Source organism: Sorex fumeus, unplaced genomic scaffold (assembly GCF_029834395.1).
Source record: "Sorex fumeus unplaced genomic scaffold, SorFum_2.1 ptg000001l, whole genome shotgun sequence".
Taxonomy (NCBI): domain Eukaryota; kingdom Metazoa; phylum Chordata; class Mammalia; order Eulipotyphla; family Soricidae; genus Sorex; species Sorex fumeus.
In genome coordinates, this window is record NW_026606058.1 from 2,246,928 (window position 1) to 2,268,857 (window position 21,930).

Sequence of the window (21,930 nt, forward strand, 5' to 3'; positions counted from 1 at the left end):
CTGCTTCTAGGACAGGGCGCAGAGACGGAGATGGGGAGGCCCTTCCCCTGAAGGATCCTGTGTCGTACCCATCAGAGATGGGGACCCAGGCGAGCCCGAAAGAACGGTTTGGAGATTGTGTTGGGCTTGTCACCAGGGGCCCAGTTCATCCAAGGCTGAGGCGCAGGGTGAGTAAGGGGAAGGGAATGGGATGGTGTGTGTGTGTGTGTGAAAACCACTTTAAGGATCTTGGCTGTTAGAGTGTGGCGGGATGGGGAGGGGTGGGGAGTATTTTGCTCCCTCGTAGACATTTGGCAATGTCTGGGGACATTTTGGGGTTGACATTAAAGGATGGACCAGAGATACTGCTAAACGTCCTAAAATGCACATGACAGTCCCCACTGCAAAGAATTATCGAGCCTGAACGTCAGAGAAGCATGGTCTACAAGTCTTGCACTAGGTCAGAATTTCTCAGCCTTTTCCTGACCATGCCCCCCTTTCAACAGCTTCCCACTGGTGGTCTTTTGGTCAGTTGGTTCCCTAACAGTTTTCACCTGTGGCCTCCGTGGAAAATCCCAGGGCCTAGAGGGGGCTATATGGACGTCGGCTGAGAAATCCCCAGTGGTCTGATGCTCGGAGAGTCTCAGGGCGCCTCAATTCATCGCTGAGGACTTTCAGCCTATTTTCCTACCAGCCTTCCTATTCTCAGGGGTCTGGAAGCCCCTCACACCTCCTCCCCTGGCGCCGCCGCTTCCTGGGCTTCTCTGCAGCTCCCCTCTGTCTGCTCACCTGAGCCAGCAGGGAGGTTGGCAGAAGGTCCGCAGGTCCTCAAAAAGGTCAACGGAATGTCGTTGGGTTGAGATCTACCTCTGAATGCTCCCTCAGTGGGAAACGGGCGTTTTTCATGGGGGCGGTGTGAACAGGATGGGGGTGACTAACAGAATTCAAATTAAATGTTTAAAAAAAGAAAAAAAAAAAAAAGGAAAGCTGCTAGGAGCTCAGAATGCCACAGAGACACTGAGCAGAGGCCTGGCTGGAGAGACGAAGGGAGAAAGACGCAGGGGAAGCCATCGCTCCAGATGAGAGACAGTGAACGAGAACGCCCTCCCAGCCCCGCCCGACTTGCCGCAGTCTTTCCAGGAGGGGAGGACGAGGGGAGGGAGCGTCTCAGCAAGGCCGACCCCACCCACCGACCCCAGGTGAGGAGTCCAGGGATTCAGAGCAGACGGCACCCTGACCATCATTCAGGAGGAGGGAACAGTCTCCCCACATTCCCATATCAGATCCGAGTGTCCAGGGCTTCTGCTAGGCTCTCTGGCCAGCCAGTCCTACTGCCTGGACCCCATCTCCAGGAGGGGCTCCAGCTAGAGGGACGGAGGGAGTCCAGCCCCCCCAGCCTTCCGAGGCACTGTCAGGCAGAGAAAGGTGGGGTCAGGGGTCACAGGGACTAAGAGCAATCTGGTGGGAGGAGGCATCTTTTCTGGGCTAGACAGAGTGGAGACTTCCGGACAGCAGAGCCTGATCTGCAGAAGGAGAGGAAGAAAGGCAGATTACAGTCTCGAAGCAATCGGGGCTTTGGTTGGTTCGCTTTGGTTTGGGGGCCACACCCAGTACCCAGGGATCACTCCTACCAGGGCTTGGGGGATCATGTGGGATGCTGGGATCAAACCGGGGTGGCTAGCTGCAAGGCAGTGCCTTCCCCACTGTGCTCTCGCGCTGGAGCAGAAACTGAGGCTTTGGAAGAAACTCCCCTCATGCGGACCATCCCTCTCCTCTTCTGCATCTTCCACCACAGGCCTGGGCTTCCTGAGGCAGGGCTGCTGGACACTCACCGTCCCTGGGGGCGTTACAAGCCCCTAGAATTGCTCCATGGCCTGTCTCGGTTCCCCTTGGATCTCATCTGCTCCTGAACAGCACCTGTCTGGGAGAGCACAGTGAGCCCTGGAAGAGGTCGAACCCCTTTCTTCAGAGAGAAATCCAGTCCACAAGCTGCAAACCTCCCTCCCAGGGAGGCACCGCTGCGTCCTTCACACAGACCCGCGAGGAGGAAGAGAGCCAGTGGGTCTGGGCGGACACTCGCAGAGACGCTCTTAGGAACTGAGCGCTGTCCCAAGTGGAGACCCCTGCGCTACCTCCAGGCCCACATTCCGAACTAAGCAGAAATCACATCAGCCATGATTGAGGAGGACAGAGGCGTCTGCTCCTTCCTGCCCTGACACGTCCAGCAGCGGTGCTGGTCGTAACACTGACCGTTCCTTCTGGGCAGTGTTGGGGGCAGAACCCAGTGCCTCCCACATACAAGGCATGTGGTCAAACACGGCGCCCCAGCCGCAGCTGTAGCTCGGAAATGCTGGGTCTCTGGTGCTGACAAGGACTAGAACCCTCAATTCTGGGCTGGAGACATAGCCCAGCAGGAGAACACATGCCCTCACATGAGCGAGGTGCTGGGTCCCATCCCTGGGATCAGAATAAATTTGTCTCGGGGCTGGGGTGATAGCACAGAGCGTAGGGCGTTCCTCCCATATGGCCGGGTTCGATTCCTACCATATGGCCCCCCGAGCACGGCCAGGAGTAATTCCTGAGTGCATGAACCAGGAATAACCCCTGTGCATCGCCTGGTGTGACCCAAAAAGCAAAAACAAACAAACAAACCAATAAATTTGTCTATATAAAACCCTAGGTTCTGCTTGTTTTTGTTTCGGGGTTTGGGGCTACACTCATTGATGCTCAGGGGTTACTCCTAGCTCTGCACTTGAGAATTCCTTCTGCTGGTGCTTGGGGTACCCTGTGAGGTGCTGGGGATAGAACCTGGGTTGGCCGCTTGAAAGGCAAGCATCTTCCCTGGGATATTATTGCTCCAGTCCCTAAAATCCTAGGATCTGGCTTGCTTTCTAAATGCCTGTTCTGCCCTAAATTTCTGCCTTGAATATGTATTTCACCTGCTTGTCTCGATGTATTTCTTCTTTCTCCTTTTTTTGGGTCACACCTGGTGGTGCTCAGGGGTTACTCCTGGCTCTGCACTCAGGAATCACTCCTGGTGGTGCTCGGGGACTGTATGGGATACCAGGGATCGAACCCGGGTTCCCAGGTTGGCCACATGTAAGGCAGGCAGCTTATTCACCGTACTTACTACCTCTCTGGCCCTCTGTCACATCTTGCTAAGCAAGAATTGTTATAAAAAGCATCTTGTTTCACAGGAAAAAAAAAATTTGGGTCACACCTGGCAATGCACAGGGGTTACTCCTGGCTCTGCACTCAGGAATCACTCCTGGTGGTGCTCGGGGATTGTATGGGATACTAGGGATCGAACCCGGGTTCCCGGGTTGGCCACATGTAAGGCAGGCAGCTTATTCACCGTACTTACTACCTCTCTGGCCCTCTGTCACATCTTGCTAAGCAAGAATTGTTATAAAAAGCATCTTGTTTCACAGGAAAAAAAAAATTTGGGTCACACCTGGCAATGCACAGGGGTTACTCCTGGCTCTGCACTCAGGAATCACTCCTGGTGGTGCTCGGGGATTGTATGGGATACTAGGGATCGAACCCGGGTTCCCGGGTTGGCCACATGTAAGGCAGGCAGCTTATTCACCGTACTTACTACCTCTCTGGCCCTCTGTCACATCTTGCTAAGCAAGAATTGTTATAAAAAGCATCTTGTTTCACAGGAAAAAAAAAATTTGAGTCACACCTGGCAATGCACAGGGGTTACTCCTGGCTCTGCATTCAGGAATCACTCCTGACGGTGCTCAGGGGACGATATGGGATGCTAGGAATCGAATCTGGGTCAGCCTTGTGCAAGGCAAACGCCCTACCCGCTGTGCTATCACTCCAGCCCCTCTAGATTATTTTCGGTTTTGGGTGCTGTGCAACTCCAGGTCACTCGGAGGACACTGAAGTAGCAGGGACCAAGTCCAGGGCTTTGAGGGTTCCACTTGAGCACCCCTAGACAGCTTTGGAGCCTAGCTTCTTTTTCCTTTTTGGGCTTTTGGGCCACGCCTGGCAGTTCTCAAGGATCACTCCTAGCTCTGTGCAAGGGACCATCACTGGATGGAACCGGGGTTAGTCCTGCCCGCCGCACTGCTCTCTGGTTCGAATCCTCCATTCTTACTTCCTTGCGGTGTGCTCTGGTATGCTCCCTGCTTCGGTTCTCAGAAAGGGGAACAACGCTAGACCGCAGCCCACATCAACCTCTCTCCATCCCCAGTTACCATGGCAAGGCCGTCTCCGGCCCCCATCTCCCCAGAGCCAATGTGGGTCAGGTGGACAAAATTCATTGGTTCCCCGATCATGGTCCGATCGATCCGTCTCCTCTTCTTCTTCTGCTTGGACAAGACAGGGCTGTTAGGGCGGAAGCCCCCTCGGCTGGGCCCAGAGAAAAAGCACAGAGACTGCAGGGCCATGAAGGCGGGAGCGAAGGGTCCCACGGGGAAACATCGCATTTGGGGAGGGGACCCCAGGGAACGCCGAGGCCAGCCAGGGAGGGAGCGCAGCGGCCTGCAGGGAGAGAGGGGACAAAGGCCACGCAAAGTCCCCTGTGCCTGTGAGGAAACAATGGGGCAGTGGACAGGCATGAAGCTCCGCCCGCTGCCCCTGTCCAGCTCAGAAAGGCAACGACGAGGCAGTGACAGCCAGGGCTGGACATGCCTTTCACCTTCCACCTTCCCTCGCTCCTCGGACACTCCGAACACCGACACACTCTGGAGAGCAGGGGCCGAGAAGGGCCTTCTGGGAGAACAGGCCCCAGAAGGTCACAGGATCTGGTAACTGATTTCTGGGTGCTGGGGTGGGGCGGGCGCAGGGAGACTCACCGGCTGGGGTTTCTCTACCACACAGCAGCCCAGTTTGTGCCAGAAGTCACTCATGTTCCCTGACGGTTCCAGTTTCACTCTTGTGCTAGAAAGCCCCAGAGGGCTTTAGCTCTGGTTCTCGGGACACCCACTCTTCAGCTCCCTGGGTGGGGGCGGGGGGATGAGAGACCCCGATGGAGAGAAAGTGAAGTCTGTGCAGAGCGGTGCCGAGCCTCAGAGTCAGCGTAAGCTGGTCAGAGCCCGAGGGGGGCAGGAGGGTGCGCAGAGGGTCTTCCTCAGCCGGCAGCCCTGCGGGAGCACAGGGGAGAAGAGGGGGAGGTCAGCAGAAGCCCCTCCCTTGCAGCCACACCTCGGTCTCCTTTAGTGGATTCAGTCCCACACCGTACCACTCATCTCCCCCAAACGTGAGAAACTCCCGGTCGGACTCTTCCGAAGGAAGGAGCAGTTGGTCTGGGGCCAGGAAGGGGGAAGGTCTGCAGGCAGTGAGGAAGCAGAGGAGAGCGGCAGAAATGAGCAGTCAGGGCTGCAGAGACAGGACAGTGCTCAGGGCACTCGCCTTGCACGCAGCCCACCCACGTCAATCCCAACCCAGGTCAATCCCCAGCATCCCCTGGTCCCCCGAGCACCATCAGAAGAGATTCCTGAGTGCAGAGCCAGGAGTAACCCCCCGCACATCACCAGGTGTGGCCCCCCAAACAACAAAGAAACAAAAAAAGAAGTGAGCAGAGCAGGGCCCGCTCGAGCCCCACCTCCTCCACCCAGAACAGGAGAGGAGGAAATAGTGGTTTTTTGTTCTCAAAACAAGGTCCCTGCCCTGCCCCTCCTCTTGCCTCACCTTCCCCTGAACACCTATATATATATATACATATTTTTTTTTTGTGATGAGCTTACATTTCATTTCTTTTTCACTTAAAAAAATTTCTTAAGAAGTTTGATCGGATCACCGTGAGACACAGTTACAAACTTGCATAACTGCATTTCAGTCAAATGATGTTCGAGCACCCATCCCTCCACCGGTGCACATTTCCACCACCGATGTTCCCAGTGTCCCTCCCGCCAACCCCACCCCACCCCACTCCCTGCCTCTGTGGCAGGTACAATCCTTCTTACTCTCTAATCTTGGGCATTATGATTTGCAATACAGACACTGAGAGGCCATCGTGTTTGGTCCTCGGTCTACTTTCAGCGCACATCTCCCATCCCGGGCGATCCCCCCCAATCATCATTTACTTAGTGGTTCCTTCTCCATCCCAACTGCCTGTACCCCCAGCACGTGGGGCCGGCTTCCAAACCATGGCGAACACCTATCTTTTAAGACCCGGAGAGGCCCGGAAGCCTGGAGAAGCTGGAGAGACTCCAGGGGGAAAAGTTTTCACTTTCCTGCTGCCACCACAGTGTCATTTCCCCCAGAAGAGACTCTCCCAGAACCCATTAACAGCACCTCTGAGGACATGACCTTCAGGCCTTCCCGATGCTCTCCTCTGCTTCTCGGTCTGCTGGTGACCGGGCCTGGTCAGGACCCTGCCTTGTACGCACGCAGCTCCAACACCCAGGTGGCGAAGCGTGTCTTTGCGAGGATCTGACCGCACAGGTCACCTGTGTACCGGCTGCAGGCCCCCGTGCGAACCTGGTGTTCCGTGAGCAATCTTTTCCCTGTCTCCCCACCCTCTCCACATGTCCTATCCTGTGTGCTGCTCCTCTCTGCCTCCCGCCCCCAAGGGCCAGATCCCCAGCCCGCGTCATGCTGGGACCTGTCCTCCCCGTCCTCCCGCCAGCCAAGCTGCAGCAGACAGCCAGACAGAACCGAGAAGGAACTTCCCCTTTCATCACGGCCAGAGTGGAGGACAACTTGAATGTCCTCTGCCTTGCTTCCCGCCCCTGGTCTCAAAATACGGGTAGACAGGGCTGGAGCAATGCGACCCTGAGCAGAGCACCTGCACACGGCAGACCCTGGTTCCATCTCCAGTACCCCGAGTACCCCCAGGAATCAGCCCTGAGCACCAGCCTCCACCCTAAACCAGAACAAACCACAACTGAAATACGGGTAACCCCAAAGAATCTACGACGACTAGGGGCAAGGCATTTCATGAGCGAGGCTCTGGCCGGAACCTTGGTGCTCTGACACCCCAGACCCCAGGAAGTGAGAACTGGGCTGTGTCTTGGCGCACTGTCTTGAGTCAGGGTCCAGGGGGGCAAGTGAGGGCCTGAGGAAGGGAGCACAGGGCTGGCCAGAACGGGCAGTGGTGCCCAGCGGGGAATGGAGCAGCGGCCGGCCACCACGGCTGGTGGTGGCTGCTGAGAGCCGAGGGGAGGGTGGGGATGGCGGAACAATGGAGAATCAGAGGAAACCCTCAACACCACCAGAAAGGCGAGGCTGGGACTGGCCGCCGCCCCCCACACACACACCAGAGTCCGGCGGAGGGGGTTGGAGGGAGGGCAGATGGGAAGGAGACTGGAGGGAACAAGAAGGGTTCTGTTCCCTCTCCGGGCTGGGTGGAGGGCGTGTGTGAGCGGGACTCTTGGCATCAAGGACCCACGATGATGAGAAATGACCAGGAAATTCCATGCCCGGGACAGAAAACACCAGGGTCTCAGCAGCCTGCGGGTGGGGGGCGGGTGGGGGCAGAGGGACTTGGGGGTGGGGGTGCAGAGGTGGGGAGGGGGCCAGGAAGGAAGTGAGAGCGATCGGCTGGCAGCGGCCTTCGAAACAAACCTCGGACAGCGAGGGGACAGCGAGGGGACAGCGAGGGGACAGCGAGGGGAGCGAAGCCCCGCGGGCTGCTGGCCGGGCGGGCGGGCCAGCAGGACGCGCCGGCCACTTCCTCGCGCCCAGGAGCGGAAGGCGGCGGGGCCGGGGCCCTGAGCCCCGCCACCGGCCCGGGCCCAGCAGTCGGGGCGGGGACAGGCCGCCAAGGTCGCGGGGGGGCCCCGGCCAGGCCCAGCAGGGGTGGGCGCGGGTCCGGGGAGGAAGCGTGCGCAGAGGCGGCGGCTCCCCGGCCCGGTCCGGGCCGCAAACCGGTTCGCCCGGTCCCGCCGCCTGCGGCCCGGGGCCCCGCAGCCCTCGCGGGGGGCAGCCGGGAGGGAGAAAGAGAAAGAGAAAGGGCCGAGCGGCGGCTCCCGGGGGCGGCCAGGGGCGCGGGCGGCCCCTGCGCGCGGCTCCCGGGGGCGCCGGAGGGAGCGGGGGGCGCCCGGCCCGACCCCCGATCGCGCGCCCGGCCGCCCCGGGGGCCCGCTCGGAACCCGCAGGCCCGGCCCGCGGCACCCCAGGGCCCGCAGGGTGCGGGGCCGCCGCCCCCCTCCCCGCCGGCGCCCCCGCCGCAGCCGGGCGGCCGCTCACCTGCAGGGCGCGGGCATCGGGGCGCGGCGCGGCGGCCGGGGGCTCCGCTCGGGTGGGCAGCGCGGAGGGGATCCCGGGCGGGCGTCGGCGCTGCGGGAGCCCAGGGCGGCCGGCAGGGGTGGGGCCGCCGCGGACGGAAGCGGCGGCGACGCGCTGACGACACGGCGGGGAGGGGAGCGGGCCCTGCGCCCTGGGCGCACGGCCCGGGCACCCGCCGCGACCCCCGCCCGCAGCCGCCGGGGACAGCGGAGCGGCGGCCGGGGGGTCCTCCCCTGCCCGTGCCCGCCCCGTGCCCAGGTTCGCACAAGCATCGCGTCCCCCCCTGCCCGCTCTGCCCCGCGAGGGTCGGGCTGGCCGGTGCGCGCCCCCCCTTTCCTCGTTTTGGGGTCGCAGCCGCCCAAAGCAGGTGCTGGGGGCTCACCCCTGGGCCTGCGCTCGGCGGGACGCGGGGACCAGCTGGGAGGACGGGGATGCGATGCGTCTCTCCGCCCCGATCCCCCCGGTTTTCGCGATCCGGGGGGCGGAGGGGCGAGCGGCAGGGGGGCGGCCGCGGGGGAGGACGGGTGCGGCTCTCCACGCCCTGCCCGGACCCTCGCGAAGCCGAGACCCCTCCCCCGGGGGAGCAGGGGCGCTCTCCCTCCCCGGCATCCCGAGACGGTCCTCCCCCCGCACCCACCCGCACCCCCACCCGCGCACCGGCGCAGTGACTCGCCCCTTCCCCGCAGCCGGGCCGGGTGCGGGGCCGGGACGCGCGCGCGCCGCCCACTGGGCCCCTCCGCTCCGCAGCCCGCGCCCCCGCCCGCGCTCCGAGCCTATCGCTTGAATGAGCCGAGCCGGCCGGGAGGGGCCGCATTGCAGGGGTAGCCCGAGCCGAGCCTCTGCGGCGGGAGAGCAGAGACAAAGCCGCCAGCCCCGCCGCTCGCCCACCTGCAGCCCCGAGCACCCCGGCGCACCCCGAGCGCTCCCGCCGCCCCCGGAACGCGCCGCTCACTCCCTGAGCACAGGTAGAGCGACCCGGGCGGGGGGCCGGGGGCTGCCGCTCCAACGGGGATGGGCAGGAGGTGGGGGACGGTCCCCGGGGAGGGGAGGCAGCGCCGTGGACAAGGACAGCCGGGCAGGCGGCCTCCCCAGCCGTGTCCAGTGCTGCTCGCAGACCTTCGCCGCCAGCCTGCAGGTGCAGGGACACGACTTCCCGGCGTGTCCTCCTAGGTCCGAGGCTGAATATGCCTGTGCCCTATTCAGCCCGATTCAACCCCGGAATCGGTTCACTGCCTTTTTGCACGAGTCGGTGTTGGCCGATCAGCCTCGACTCCCCTCTGCATGCATAAGTGTATTGGCCTCCCCCCCCCACCGCTGCCTACCTTCACCCCCAAACTTACTGGCCTCTGGAGGAGTGACTTGGATGGGAAAGGATTGAATCAATAAGCATCTCGGGCCTCTTTTTGGGTAACCCCAGCTCAAAGAAAGAAAGGCAGCCTGGGGGTGGGTGGCGAGGGCTCCTGAGAAGCTGCCTGATCCTATTCTGAAATCACCAAGCCCAGAGGTAGCTTTGGGGGAAGAAAGACTGGTGTGGAAGGGTGGGGGGGAGACCTGGTTGCTGGGAAAGTCCAAGGCCAGGAGGTCCCTGGAATGAGCCTGCAGAGCTCTGCCGTCCCCTCCCCCAGGGGCACCATGACACAGCAAGACCCTGGGTAGGCCTGGGTATGTCTGGGTAGGCCCTGGACTCCCACCCGGGGTCCACTCAAAGGGTGTTTGGGAGGGTCTGGTGTGGTTTTTTATACATATGTTTGCTGAAAGGGTGAGAATGATGTTTAGAGACATCTTTATTTAAAAGAAAAGCTGACAGGACCTGTTGTTATGAAGCATCCCGTTGTGGTTCAAGGCACTGTCCAAGCCCTTTTAGATATAAGGTACCAAAAGATGGACGAGGAACACAAGCTTACTGGACTGGGGAAGCCTGAAAAGTAAATCCATTCTGTTCTCAATTAAACATTTTTTTGTCCTTATTGGGACTGGAGGCATGCTTCACGTGTGGGAGGATCAGCTTTGATCTCTTCTGCCTTGTGGTCCTCTGAGCTTGGTCTGGAGGAAACCCCAAACACAGAGCTGGGACTAGACCCTGAGCACCACTGGGTGTGGCCCCAACACAACAATAAGGAAATAAAATGTTCATTCCTAATGACCATTTAGCTTCGGTTTTCTGCAAAGCCAGTATGTTGATTTGATTTTTGAATGCCAGCAAGTGCTTGCTTGTATGCATGTCTTTCTAAACTGGACTTGGTGCTCTCAATTTGTGCCTCGTTTGGGAGGAAGTGCAGGAGGAAGGGCCACACCCCAGAGTGTTCTGAGCTATTCCATCTCTTGCTCGGGGGTCAGAGATGTCGGGTGAGGTGGGCCATGCAAAGACAGGGATGGAATCCTGCCTTTAGTTCAGTTCTCTTAAGTCAGTGGGATAGCCAGAGGTTTGGGGCTCTTTAAATGAGCATTTCCGCGATATTTCTTGTTGTTCCTTTGATTGCAAGGTAAGGTTGCCCGATACTCAGTAAGTTTGGGCAGTTTCTGTGCGTTTCTCTGCTCTTTTATAAGAAGTCAGTTTATCAAAGAGCAGTTTCCCGTTCTTAGATTCAAACTAGCTCTCCACCACCTTTGACATTTCCACCGCTCAGATCAGAATCAAGGATCCTAACCCATGTGATCACGGGAACTAAGAATTCCTTTATGTCTTGAGACTATTGATACAGGGTTACATAAAGCTCTGTGCAACTGTCAATGGGTAGCACCTCACAGATGGATCAGACTGGGCTCTACTCAAACCGGCTGTAGGGCTTCACAATGTACCAGATAATTTCTAAAGTGTCTGATACTTTAAAATAAAACAATTGCATCATCCCACCACCAACATAATTCTGTTTTTTAAAGAACCCTATTATGTGCCCAGCATTTGATCAGGAGGGGGTTGGAAAGGATGAGATATAAAAACCAGGCAGATAGTCAAACGGTAATTACATATATGCATATATATGTGATATAAATGCAGAATGCAGAATTCTGTAACAATTTATAAATAGTAATTAGATCTGTAATATATAACACATATTATATATATATATGTGTGTGTGGAATTCTGTAACAATTTATTCAGGATTTTTGTCAGTTTTTGTTTTTGCTTTGGGGGGGGCCACTCCTGGCTCCGCACTCAAAAGTCACGGCTGGCAGCCTCAGAGAGTATGGAATGCTAGGCGGGCATCCGACCCATTTCTCTGACCCTTTAGGATTTTTCAGTCCAAGATCTCACATTCGTAGGGGCTGGCAGATGGACACTTTCTGTGGTCTCTTTTCTCTTTCTGTGCACCTGTCCCTGCCGGTTAGCCTGGGGCTGGTGAGGCTGAGTATCCCTGAACGATGACCTCACCTTATTACCACGCTTCCCTGCCCTGTTCTAGTCCTCACATCATTTTCCGAAGCAGTTTCTCTGCTGAGTAATGATCAGTTCCCAAGGCTTCTTTTGAAATGGGAACCCGAGAGGGAAAAGACCAGAATTTCTTTTTGGACATGAAAAACTTCCTTGGCTGCCCACTCACTATTCCTAAGGCTCATCCCCTGCCCATCCTCTCCCCACCCCACATAACAGTGCTCTAAGGTACTGTCGTTTCTCTGGCCTCACAGACATTTCACATTCAGGGCCATTATATAATGTCTCCACAGCACTGGTCATGTCTGTCTGACATATTAATGGAGGCATTTGGGGTTGCCTTTAAGATGCTATTTAGAGTTCTTAAGACCTGGTGTGAGCCAAGAGAACGTGTTGGAGGAAAACCTTTGAAATGGAGGTTCTATTTTTGCAGCCACTGGAATGTTCTCCTTTGGGAACATTTCAGCTAATACTTCTTGCCTCTTCCTTGACTGGTTGGCAGCAAAGGGTGGAGACTGTTGGAGATGTCCTGGAACCGTTAGGGTGTAGCTGGGATGTTCAAGCGGGAACCATCACAGAAGTGATCACTAAAGTAGCATTGTAGTACTGTCCTCCCAATGTTCATCGATTTGCTCGAGCGGGCACCAGTAACGTCTCCATCGTGAGACTTGTTGTTACTGTCTTTGGCATATCGAATACGCCACGGGGAGCTTGCCAGGCTCTGCCATGTGGGCAGGATACTCTTGGTAGCTTCCAGGTTTTCCGAGAGGGATGAAGGAATCGAACCCGGGTCAGCCACATGCAAGGCAAATGCCCTACCTGCTGTGCTCTCACTCCAGCCTAAGTATGGAAAATTATCAATTTCTGTTTAAACAAACAAACTTCTTTGGGCTGGAGAGAGAATACAGGGGTTAAGGAACTTGCCTTGGCAGCTGAACCGGTTCAATTCCAGCACCACTTCAATCCTGCCTGAAATGATTCCTGAGCACAGTGCCAGGAGGAAGGCTCGAGCTTAGTCAGTTGTGGCTTCAAACCTTCCCTCCAAAAACAAAAACAAAATATACCCTCCTTCCAATCTCATTTTCCTTGCTGGAAATGTAAAGATCATTTGGTCTCCTTATCAGGTATCCCATAATACTGACCTGAGAGAAAGGGCTCCTGTCACGCCCTAGGATGGTTCTTTTTAAACCTGGGTTTTGTAGGATAAGGAGAAACAGACCCAGAAGCCTTAGCTGGATGGGAGCCACAAGTGTTCATTGTATTAAAGGGTTTGAGGATGGGGATTGGGGGTGAGGAATGAGCACATCCAAGAGCGATTCCTGAGTGCAGAGCCAGGAGTCATCCCTGAACATCTCCAGGTATGACCCCAAAACAAAACAAAAGGTCCAGGGTGGGAGGGGGGGTGGGGGTTTGGATGTCTTTATGTGTGTAAAAGCCAGCACTATTTAAAAAAATTTTTTTATTTTAGTTTTTATTAATGAAACACCATGAGGTACAGTTGTAGACTTAGAAATTTTTGTGCTTGGGTTTCAGTCATACAATGATCAAGTACCCATCCCTCCACCAGTGCCCATTTCCCACCACCACGGGTTCCAGTATCCCTCCCACCCCCCAACCCCCATCCCACCCTGCCTCTGTGGTGGGAAAGCCAGCACTTTTGAAGGAGGAAAATAAGAACTGAATTGTAATGGAAGGACTTTTCACTGATACCATGAACCCAGTCAACCAAAGGGAGGAAAAAGTCAAGTCTTAGCAGGAATGAAAAGTGCTCAGGGGAAAGATTCTTTAAGGACCTTGATAATGTTTTAAGGTGGAGAGTGGAGGGATTTAAGCCAAAGAGCAAGGAGTCTAGCTAGTGGAGAATGTCCTGCTGGTGTAAAACATGGAGCCAGATTCTAGAAAGCCCAGAATCCGGCCCTAAAATGGCTCAGAGGCAGCAGGCAGGCAGTGAAGTCAGGCCAGGTGGCTGTGAAGCCAGTTCCAACAGTGCGCATGAACCTTTCGTGCCGGGCCCTGAGTTTTCCAAGGGGGAAGAAAAGGCGGGAGTTAATCCAAGTGTGTGTGTGTGTGTGTGTGTGTGTGTGTGTGTGTGAGAAAGGCAGTGTACAGAACAACACACTGAAGTTAGAAAACCACAGAAAATGGTTGAGAAGGGTTCCTGAAGCTAGGCCTAGGAACTTAGATTATGAATGGACAAATTGGGATGCCAAATTTCTCAGTAAGGAAAGGCCACAGTCCACAGACGGTGACTGTTTTGCGGGGGTTGGTTTTTGGGCCACACCCAGTGGTGCCTGGGGCTTACTCCTGGCTCTGCACTCAGGAATCACTGTTGGAGGGGCTCAGGGGACCATCCAGACTGCTGGGGATCAAACCTCAGTTGACCGCATGCAAGGCAAACCCCCTACCCACGGTGCCCCAGAGGGTGCTGACTTATGGACTGACAAGTGGTTTCTTCCTAGGAAGTTATGAGGGACCCAGTGAGTAGCCAGTACAACTCGTTTCTTTTCTGGAGGATGCCCATTCCGGAATTGGATCTGTCAGAGCTGGAGGATCTGGGTCTGTCCGATGCATCTACCTACCAGAGCAAAAATAGCACCACTGGGAAAATGACCGGGCAAGCCACCGGAGCAGAGCAGAAGACACCCGAAGGTGACGTCCTCCTGGAGTACAGCACCTTCAACTTCTGGAGGGCGCCCATAGCCAGCATCCACTCCTTTGAATCGGAATTACTCTGAGGCCAAGACTTCTCTCCCTCCACCTGTCCTGTTTTCCCTCCCAAGCCCCTTCCCACCCTTCCCCCATTTTAATCTTGCTACTCCCCTCTCTCGCGTGGAGGTGGTGCCAGAGTTGTGTTGTATTTATTTATTTATTCATGTATTTATTTATTTATGGATTTGTCTTACTGATTTCTCTCAAAACCTTCAAGGCACAAAAGGGTTCAAGCCAAGTCTTTGTTCCCAGATATTAATTCCAGGAAAGAGGCCTGATGGGGGCACCCAAGAGTAATGCAGGAGTTTAAAATGGAGGGCTAATTTTTCCCCCATTTTAATCAGCTTCAGATTGCTCAGATCTCCTAATGTCTTGCAACTGGGAGTAAACACTAAGAGTTCTTTAAGGGTCGATGAAAACATTTGCAGTTTTAATTTGATATTTGCTGCGAGAACGGTGGATTTCTAAGATTGCTTATCGATCCTGCTTGTTAGACGCTTGCAGAGAAAGTACAGGAGGTGGTATAAAATGAGATTGTACATCATGTGAAATGGGGAGGGAAAGGCACGAAACTATTTCTGAAATTGCCATATTGCTAGATTGAGCCTGTCCACTTTACAACTTTGCTCCTGTGCGCTGAAAAATGCCGAGAAAAAGAATTGATTTTCGGGGCTAGGGATATGCGGTTCTTCCTGGCTATGAGCCTCTGGATTTGATTCCCAGCATATATTAAAAAGAAAGTTAAGATCAAAAAGAGAGAAAACTACTAATTTCAGGTCTCAAGACGCAGTCGTGCTGTTATAAAAGTTCCGAGCAGCAGAGCGTTGGGTGACTAGTATTTGATTGCCTTTGATAATTTACAAAGCCCAGTTGACAATTGGACCTGTCAGTTGTGTAACATGTCAGCACAGGTCTTGAGCTCACTGGAGACCTTGAGATGCAGTTTTCCTGATCGGACACCTTGTCTCCCTCCTCCCCAGGACGACTGCTGCCAACTTGTGCCATTCACTTTTATTTAATAAAGACACTCAATCCCAGAAATGAATCTGTTTGTCTTCTTCCCGCCACAGGCCAGTGGTTAAGGACCTCCAAGTCACCCTGGGTTTCACCTTCCACTTAGATGTTTTTCCCCGAGACTCGACTTTGAGGAAGCATTGAGTCATCTTTGCACGTTTAAGTAAACCTTCTGGTTGCACCTATAGGGAATGAGGAAAAGGGTTTTTTTAAAAAAAAAAAAATCGAAATGATTTAGGAAGGAAATAGTGATCAACTCCTCTTTGGCTTCACCAACACTATTCGAGGTAAGAATTCTCGGTTGCAAAGGCCCGAGCACTGCTGGGTGTGGCCCAGAGCCCGAAAGGGGACACCAGCGCGAGTCCCGGGCAGCGGGTCCGCTTGACCGACTGCGGGGACCCCTGGTAAGCACGTGGCCCCCCGCTCGACCCGGGCGGGAGCACCGGGAGCAGGCTCGGACCCGGGCGGGAGCACCGTGAACTAGCTCGGACCCGGGCGGGAGCACCGGGAGCTGGCTCGGACCCGGGCGGGAGCACTGTGAGCTGGCTCGGACCCGGGCGGGAGCATCGTGAGCTGGCTCGGACCCGGGCGGGAGCACCGGGAGCAGGCTCGGACCCGGGCGGGAGCACCGGGCGCTGGCTCGGACCCGGGCGGGAGCACTGTGAGCCGGCTCGGACCTGGGCGGGAGCATCGTGAGCCGGCTCGGACCCGGGCGGGAGCACCGGGCGCTGGCTCGGACCCGGGCGGGAGCACCGTGAACTAGCTCGGACCCGGGCGGGAGCACCGGGAGCTGGCTCGGACCCGGGCGGGAGCATCGTGAGCCGGCTCGGACCCGGGCGGGAGCACCGGGCGCTGGCTCGGACCCGGGCGGGAGCACCGTGAACTAGCTCGGACCCGGGCGGGAGCACCGGGAGCTGGCTCGGACCCGGGCGGGAGCACTGTGAGCCGGCTCGGACCCGGGCGGGAGCATCGTGAACTGGCTCGGACCCGGGCGGGAGCACCGGGAGCAGGCTCGGACCTGGGCGGGAGCACCGTGAACTAGCTCGGACCCGGGCGGGAGCATCGTGAGCTGGCTCGGACCCGGGCGGGAGCACCGGGAGCCGGCTCGGACCCAGGCGGGAGCACCGGGAGCCGGCTCGGACCCGGGCGAGAGCATCGTGAGCCGGCTCGGACCCGGGCGGGAGCACCGGGAGCAGGCTCGGACCTGGGCGGGAGCACCGTGAACTAGCTCGGACCCGGGCGGGAGCACCGGGAGCCGGCTCGGACCCGGGCGGGAGCACCGGGAGCCGGCTCGGACCCGGGCGAGAGCATCGTGAGCCGGCTCGGACCCGGGCGGGAGCATCGTGAGCCGGCTCGGACCCGGGCGGGAGCATCGAGCGCCGGCTCGGACCCGGGCGGGAGCACCGGGCGCCGGCCCGAGGACCGAGCGAGCCTCCCCCGCGCCGAGCCGACGCGCGCGGAGAGTCCCGGCCGGAACTACACGCGCGGCGGGCCGCGTCACCGCCGCCCTCCGCCAGGCCAAGTAGTCCTGCCCGGGACGCCTCCGATACGCGCCGTTTCTCCCCAAAAGCCACTCGGCGGGGAGGCAGCGAGGCCCGGCGGCGCGTCCCCGCGCGATCGGCTGGGTCGAACCGGCCTCCCGGTACCCCCGCCCCGCGGATTCCTCCGCCGGCCGCGCTCGGCCGCGGGCACTTCCGGTCCGCCATCTTGCCGCCCCCGTAGCCCCGCGCGGGGGAGGCCCCGGCCCGCGTCTATGCGCGGCCCGCGCCCCCCGTCCCCGCAGGGCGCGGCCGGCGGCGTCGCGGACGAGGTGAGGGGGCGCGGGGGGCCGGAGGGGCAGGGGAGGGGGCTGCGGGGGGCGAGGGCCGGCGCTGGGCGCGGGGTGGCCGCCAGGGGGCAGCGCGGCGCCGGGGCCGGGCCGGGCCCTGCGCGCTCCGGGGCGTGTTCGGGGCCGCGCGCGGGGGGCGGAGCCGGACCCGCAGCCCCCCGCAGCCCCCCGCAGCCCCCCGCTCGGCCGGGAGCACGTGGTCTCCCTCCTCGGGGGGCCCCCGGAAAACGGCTGCGGGGCCCCGAGCGGGAGGGCGTTTGCTTTGCATCCCGTGCGTCCCCCCCATCCCCCCCGCCAGGGGTGGCCCCCGAGCATCGCGGGGTGCGACCCCAAAAGCAAAATGCAAAATGCAAAATGCAAAAAACAGAGATCATCCCGTGGTTGGTTCCGCTGCAGCAGAACGACACCGCCGTGGACCAGCTGGGACCGTATTTTCGCGGGACCGTTTTGCCCCACCCTGCCCTCCTGCGAGGGTTCGGGGCATCCTGTGTTTAGCACCCAGATTCCGCTGTCACCACGCCCCGGCAGTGCATAGGGTGCTGCGTTGCAGCGCGGTGCAAGCCCGTTTGTGGAAAGGTTCTTGCACCAGCGTTTGGGGAAGCCGGGTGGGGGGGCTCGTGCTTTGCCCCCGATCCTTCCAGACTCTGGGGCCCGGTCCAATCGGACCGTGGTCTGCTAGGTACCTTGCACTTGGGGAGCAGCACCTGCACCCCAGGATGCTTATTTATTTATTATTATTTTTTTTTTGTTCTGGGAGGGCACACCCGCAAGAGTTGGGAGGTGCTCAGGGGTTGCTCCTGTCTCTGCGCTCGCTGGGTGCGTGGGGGGGGGGGTCCCTCGTGGCAGGGCTCTGGGGACCTGAGATGGATGGACTCCGCGCAAGGTGGGACCCCTGCGTCCAGGGCAAGTGCCCTCTCGGCTGGATTGCGCTGCCCCTCTCCCCCATGCTGTTATTTTTTTTTTTAATTTTATTTATTTATTTATTTTGGTTTTTGGGGTCACACCCGGCGGTGCTCAGGGGGTTACTCCTGGCTCTGCACTCAGGAATTAACTCCTGGCGGTGCTCAGGGGACCCTATGGGATGCTGGGAATCGAACCCGGGTCGGCCGCGTGCAAGGCAAACGCCCTACCCGCTGGGCTATCTCTCCAGCCCCCCCATGCTGTTATTTTTTATTTATTTATTTATTTTTTGCTTTTTGGGTCACACTTGGCAACGCTCGGGTTGCTCCTGGCTCTGCACTCAGGAGTTACTCCCGGCGGTGCTCAGGGGACCCTATGGGATGCTGGGAATCGAACCCGGGTTGGCTGCGTGCAAGGCAGACGCCCTACCCGCCGTGCTATCGCTCCAGCCCTCAGGATGAATTTTTATTTATTTTCTTTTCTTTTTGGGTCACAGCTGGTGATGCACAGGGGTTACTCCTGGTTCTGCACTCAGGAATCACCCCTTGCGGTGCTCAGGGGACCATATGGGACGCTGGGAATCGAACCCGGGTCGGCTGCGTGCAAGGCAAACGCCCTACCCGCTGTGCTATCTCTCCAGCCCCCCATGCTGTTATTTTAAGAACATATGCAGGTCTGAAGGGCAGGGCCCCATGTTTTGGATACGGGAGCCCGAGTCTACCACTGAATACGACCCCAGAACTGTCAGAAACCACACCCAAGTAACTGGATCTGCGAGATGCTCATAGAGCTTGGACCACACACACACACTGCACACAGAAACCCCAAGATTTCACCCCCCAAAAAATAATATAAAAGGATAAGGGGAGAATGAAACCTCCAGGAGCCTGCTAGGAGACTTGAAGGTGGGGCTGGGGGCGCGGCGGTTGAGCCCAGAGCCTCACATCCAAAAGTAACTGCTTGAGCGTAGAGCCACAACCCTAGGCCCTGCAGGAGTATTTCAAATAATGAACACGCTTATTCTCGGGCTTTGTTTTTTTTTGGGGGGGGGAGGGTCACACCAGGGGGTGCTCAGGGCTTATTTCTGGTTCTGCACTCAAAGATCATTCCTGGCAGTGCTCAGGGGACAGTGTGAGGTGCTGGCCCCTATATTTACAATCTCATCCAAAAGTGTAACTGCCTCTTTTGATGGTAAGAAATGAAGCTTTTCGGGACGAATTGAAGAATGGGGTGACAGCCCCAGCAGAGCCGTCCCAGAGGGCTGGGGGTACCAGCATCGCATGAGGGAGCCTTGGGTTGAATCCCTGGCTCTTCATAGCTTCCTGGCGTCACCAGGAGTGCACCCCCACCTGAAGCAGAATGGAATGATCAAGTTGGGTGGCTTGCCATTACAGTGGTACTGATGAATATGAAGAAGGAAATGTAAAATTGACATATAGGTGAAGACCGTAGCACTGCACTTTCCTCTTGCATCGGTAACGTCTCCATTGTGAGACTTCTTGTTACCGCTTTTGGCATATCGGATACGCACGCGGCTGGGAGCTTGCCAGGCTCTGCCATGTGGGCAGGATACTCCAGTGGCTTGCCGGCCTCTCGGAGAGGGACGGAGGAATTGAATCTGCGTGCAAGGCAAACGCCCTGCCCGCTGTGCTATCGCTCCAGCCCCCGTGGAGGCTACAGTGCAAAAAATGTTTAAGAATATTTTGCCAATTAGATGTTGGAATTTTTTCAGGTCTTTCAGCCAAGTCCTACGTCCTCATTATCTCCTGCTCTTTTGGTTTCTCGTGTCCAACGTTTGCAGTCAGAACCAAAACAGTGAAGATGACTTCCCATACTGATTTTGGTGATTTTTGGTTTTTTGGTTTGTTCCCCCCCCCCCACTCCAGGGAGGGGGTGGTCATGGGGGGAGGGAGGGTTTGCTCAGTATCCACACACTCCATCCTGCAAAAGCTCTCAGATGACAAGGGAAGGCCATGTACATAGCTGTGTGAAAAGAGATTGCTTCGTGAGCTAATGGTTCCTATATGCAAAAGGGTAAGATGAGAGCTTTGTACAGATGTAAATAGATAAAGATTAAGTCACATAATACATTAACTCTTCTTTAAAATGTGCTGTTTCGGGGTTGGAGCGATAGCACAGCGGGTAGGGCGTTTGCCTTGCACGCGGCCGACCCGGCCTCGATTCCCAGCATCCCATATGGTCCCCCGAGCTCCGCCAGGAGTGATTCCTGAGTGCAAAGCCAGGAGTAACCCCTGTGCATCGCCGGGTGTGACCCAAAAAGCAAAAAAAAAAAATGTGCTGTTTGCAGACCTAATATCAGTGAGTACAGCCTGCCATGGCTGTGTTCCCATAGATTGTTAGAGACAGCTAAACCCTTCGACTACGCACTGAATATCAGGGCTTTGCACAAAAGCCCTTCTAACTCAGAGAAGCCTTTTCGAATCCATTTACAACATACTTAAGGTCCTATTTTCCCTGAACAAGCGCTTATGTGATACAACTCTGTTTTCCTTGCTTGTTTTTTCAAATGGAGAAATATCCTAATTTTGCAGTTTGGACCCGAGGCTGAAAGTTTGCATCTGAAGACCCGCTTATGGGCTCTGGGGGCAGGTGGGGGGCCGGGGGACAGAGCCCCATCCTGAAAGGTAGCCGAGGTCGTGAGCGACCAGTGCCGGGGAGGATGGCAGTTGTCAGATGCCAGAATCAGGGGACACAGGCAGGTCGCCAGCATGTCACCACCGTCACCAGTCACGTGATCTCACACATGCTACCCCCAACCCCATGTGGGACCCATGCCTTGTGTCATGCATCCCGGCCCCTGTCTGTTCACGCCTCCTTGTTTCGTGACGCGATTTCATTCCACCCCAAACGTATCCTGAAAGAAAGCTTCACGTTCTCTTTCCTTTTTTTTTAAGCTTCACGTTTTCTAAGATGATAGATTATGTTTTCACTGTGTTTCTTAGCTGACGAACATTTCCTGATGTGACTCGTGGCTTCCTGTCAGTGATCAGGGCTGGGGATGGCCATGGTGGAGCCAGGGAGAATTACAGAGGATGAGAGGGGGCAGAGACCAAGTCTTGTGCGTGCTTTTGAGTTTGCATCAATCTCTTAATGTCTCTTCATAATACTTTTATAGTACATTAAGCCTCTTGTCTACATATTTGGAGAGACTATGACTTTACTAGCAGAGAAATACAATATATCTTGTCTACTGGACTGTAAGATATCACGATCACGACCATAAGATATATGTATGAAAAAAATTAGTTCCATTTGGTCTTCTAGTATATTAAAGTGCTAGCTGATGTTGTTTTTGACCTGTTTTTGCAAGGAAAAGAAAAAAAGGTTAACTACAGACCATTGTTTCTAATAAGCAGAGAGATCTATTTTAGTAGTAAACGAAGGTTTAGTTGTGAGCTTCAGATTTTGTGAACTCCAGATGTTGTGCAGTGTTTATTTTTTTTTTAGAGACAACTAAAAAAAAGGGGCTGGAGAGATAGCACAGTGGGTAGGGCGTTTGCCTTGCAAGCGGCCGACCCGGGTTCGATTCCCAGCATCCCACATGGTCCCCCGAGCACCGCCAGGAGTAATTCCTGAGTGCAGAGCCAGGAGTAACCCCTGTGTGTCGCTGGGTGTGACCCAAAAAGCAAAAAAAAAAAAAAAAAAAAGGCAACTAAAAAAAATCCAAGGAATATGTACATTGGAGCTGTAGTTGGTAGCTCTCAATATTAGAAAGAGATTGTTCTAACAAACCTTTTTGCTGTTTATCCTGTACGTAATAAAGTCCTTTCGAGATCCTATGTGGAAAGAGGAGAAGCAACTGAATCTTCCCCATGTTCTCATCGGCGGCGCTTTCTTGTGTAATGTCAACTGTGCCATGTTATTAAAAAATGTGAGCCAAGAAAAAAAAGGGAATATTTTGCCAAAATTAGTTTGGATTTAG

At 56.4% G+C, this 21,930-nt stretch overlaps 3 protein-coding genes across 3 annotated transcripts in view; 2 read left to right on the forward strand and 1 right to left on the reverse strand.

The window, feature by feature from the left end:
* Window positions 1-1,088: 1,088 nt before the first annotated feature.
* CDC42SE1 (CDC42 small effector 1) lies at window positions 1,089-8,229 on the reverse strand. Its single transcript, XM_056112574.1, has 5 exons — window positions 8,125-8,229; window positions 4,788-5,075; window positions 4,188-4,298; window positions 1,812-1,900; window positions 1,089-1,502 (listed from the first exon to the last, which is right to left on the reverse strand). The coding sequence occupies exons 2-4, from the start codon at window positions 4,839-4,841 to the stop codon at window positions 1,826-1,828; spliced, it is 240 nt and encodes a 79-aa protein (XP_055968549.1). The 5' UTR covers window positions 4,842-5,075; window positions 8,125-8,229; the 3' UTR covers window positions 1,089-1,502; window positions 1,812-1,825.
* A 5,766-nt stretch (window positions 8,230-13,995) lies between these two features.
* MLLT11 (MLLT11 transcription factor 7 cofactor) lies at window positions 13,996-15,258 on the forward strand. Its single transcript, XM_056112361.1, has one exon. The coding sequence runs from the start codon at window positions 14,002-14,004 to the stop codon at window positions 14,269-14,271; it is 270 nt and encodes an 89-aa protein (XP_055968336.1). The 5' UTR covers window positions 13,996-14,001; the 3' UTR covers window positions 14,272-15,258.
* A 1,790-nt stretch (window positions 15,259-17,048) lies between these two features.
* Window positions 17,049-21,930, forward strand: part of GABPB2 (GA binding protein transcription factor subunit beta 2) — a 36,526-nt gene continuing 31,644 nt past the window's right edge. The window contains exon 1 of the mRNA XM_056113450.1: window positions 17,049-17,069. The gene's annotated coding sequence lies outside the window, so the exon portion shown is untranslated. The remainder of the gene's footprint in view (window positions 17,070-21,930) is intronic.

What these genes read in the sequence shown, in the direction of transcription:
- CDC42SE1 (XM_056112574.1), bottom strand. Translation starts at nt 4,841, where the DNA reads ATGAGTGACTTCTGGCACAAACTGGGCTGCTGTGTGGTAGAGAAACCC. An exon ending in TGGTAGAGAAACCCCAGCCG is followed by an intron (nt 4,299 to 4,787) that starts GTGAGTCTCCCT and finishes TTGTCCAAGCAG; the next exon opens with AAGAAGAAGAGGAGACGGAT. An exon ending in CCGGAGACGGCCTTGCCATG is followed by an intron (nt 1,901 to 4,187) that starts GTAACTGGGGAT and finishes GTGCTCTCCCAG; the next exon opens with ACAGGTGCTGTTCAGGAGCA.
- MLLT11 (XM_056112361.1), top strand. Translation starts at nt 14,002, where the DNA reads ATGAGGGACCCAGTGAGTAGCCAGTACAACTCGTTTCTTTTCTGGAGG.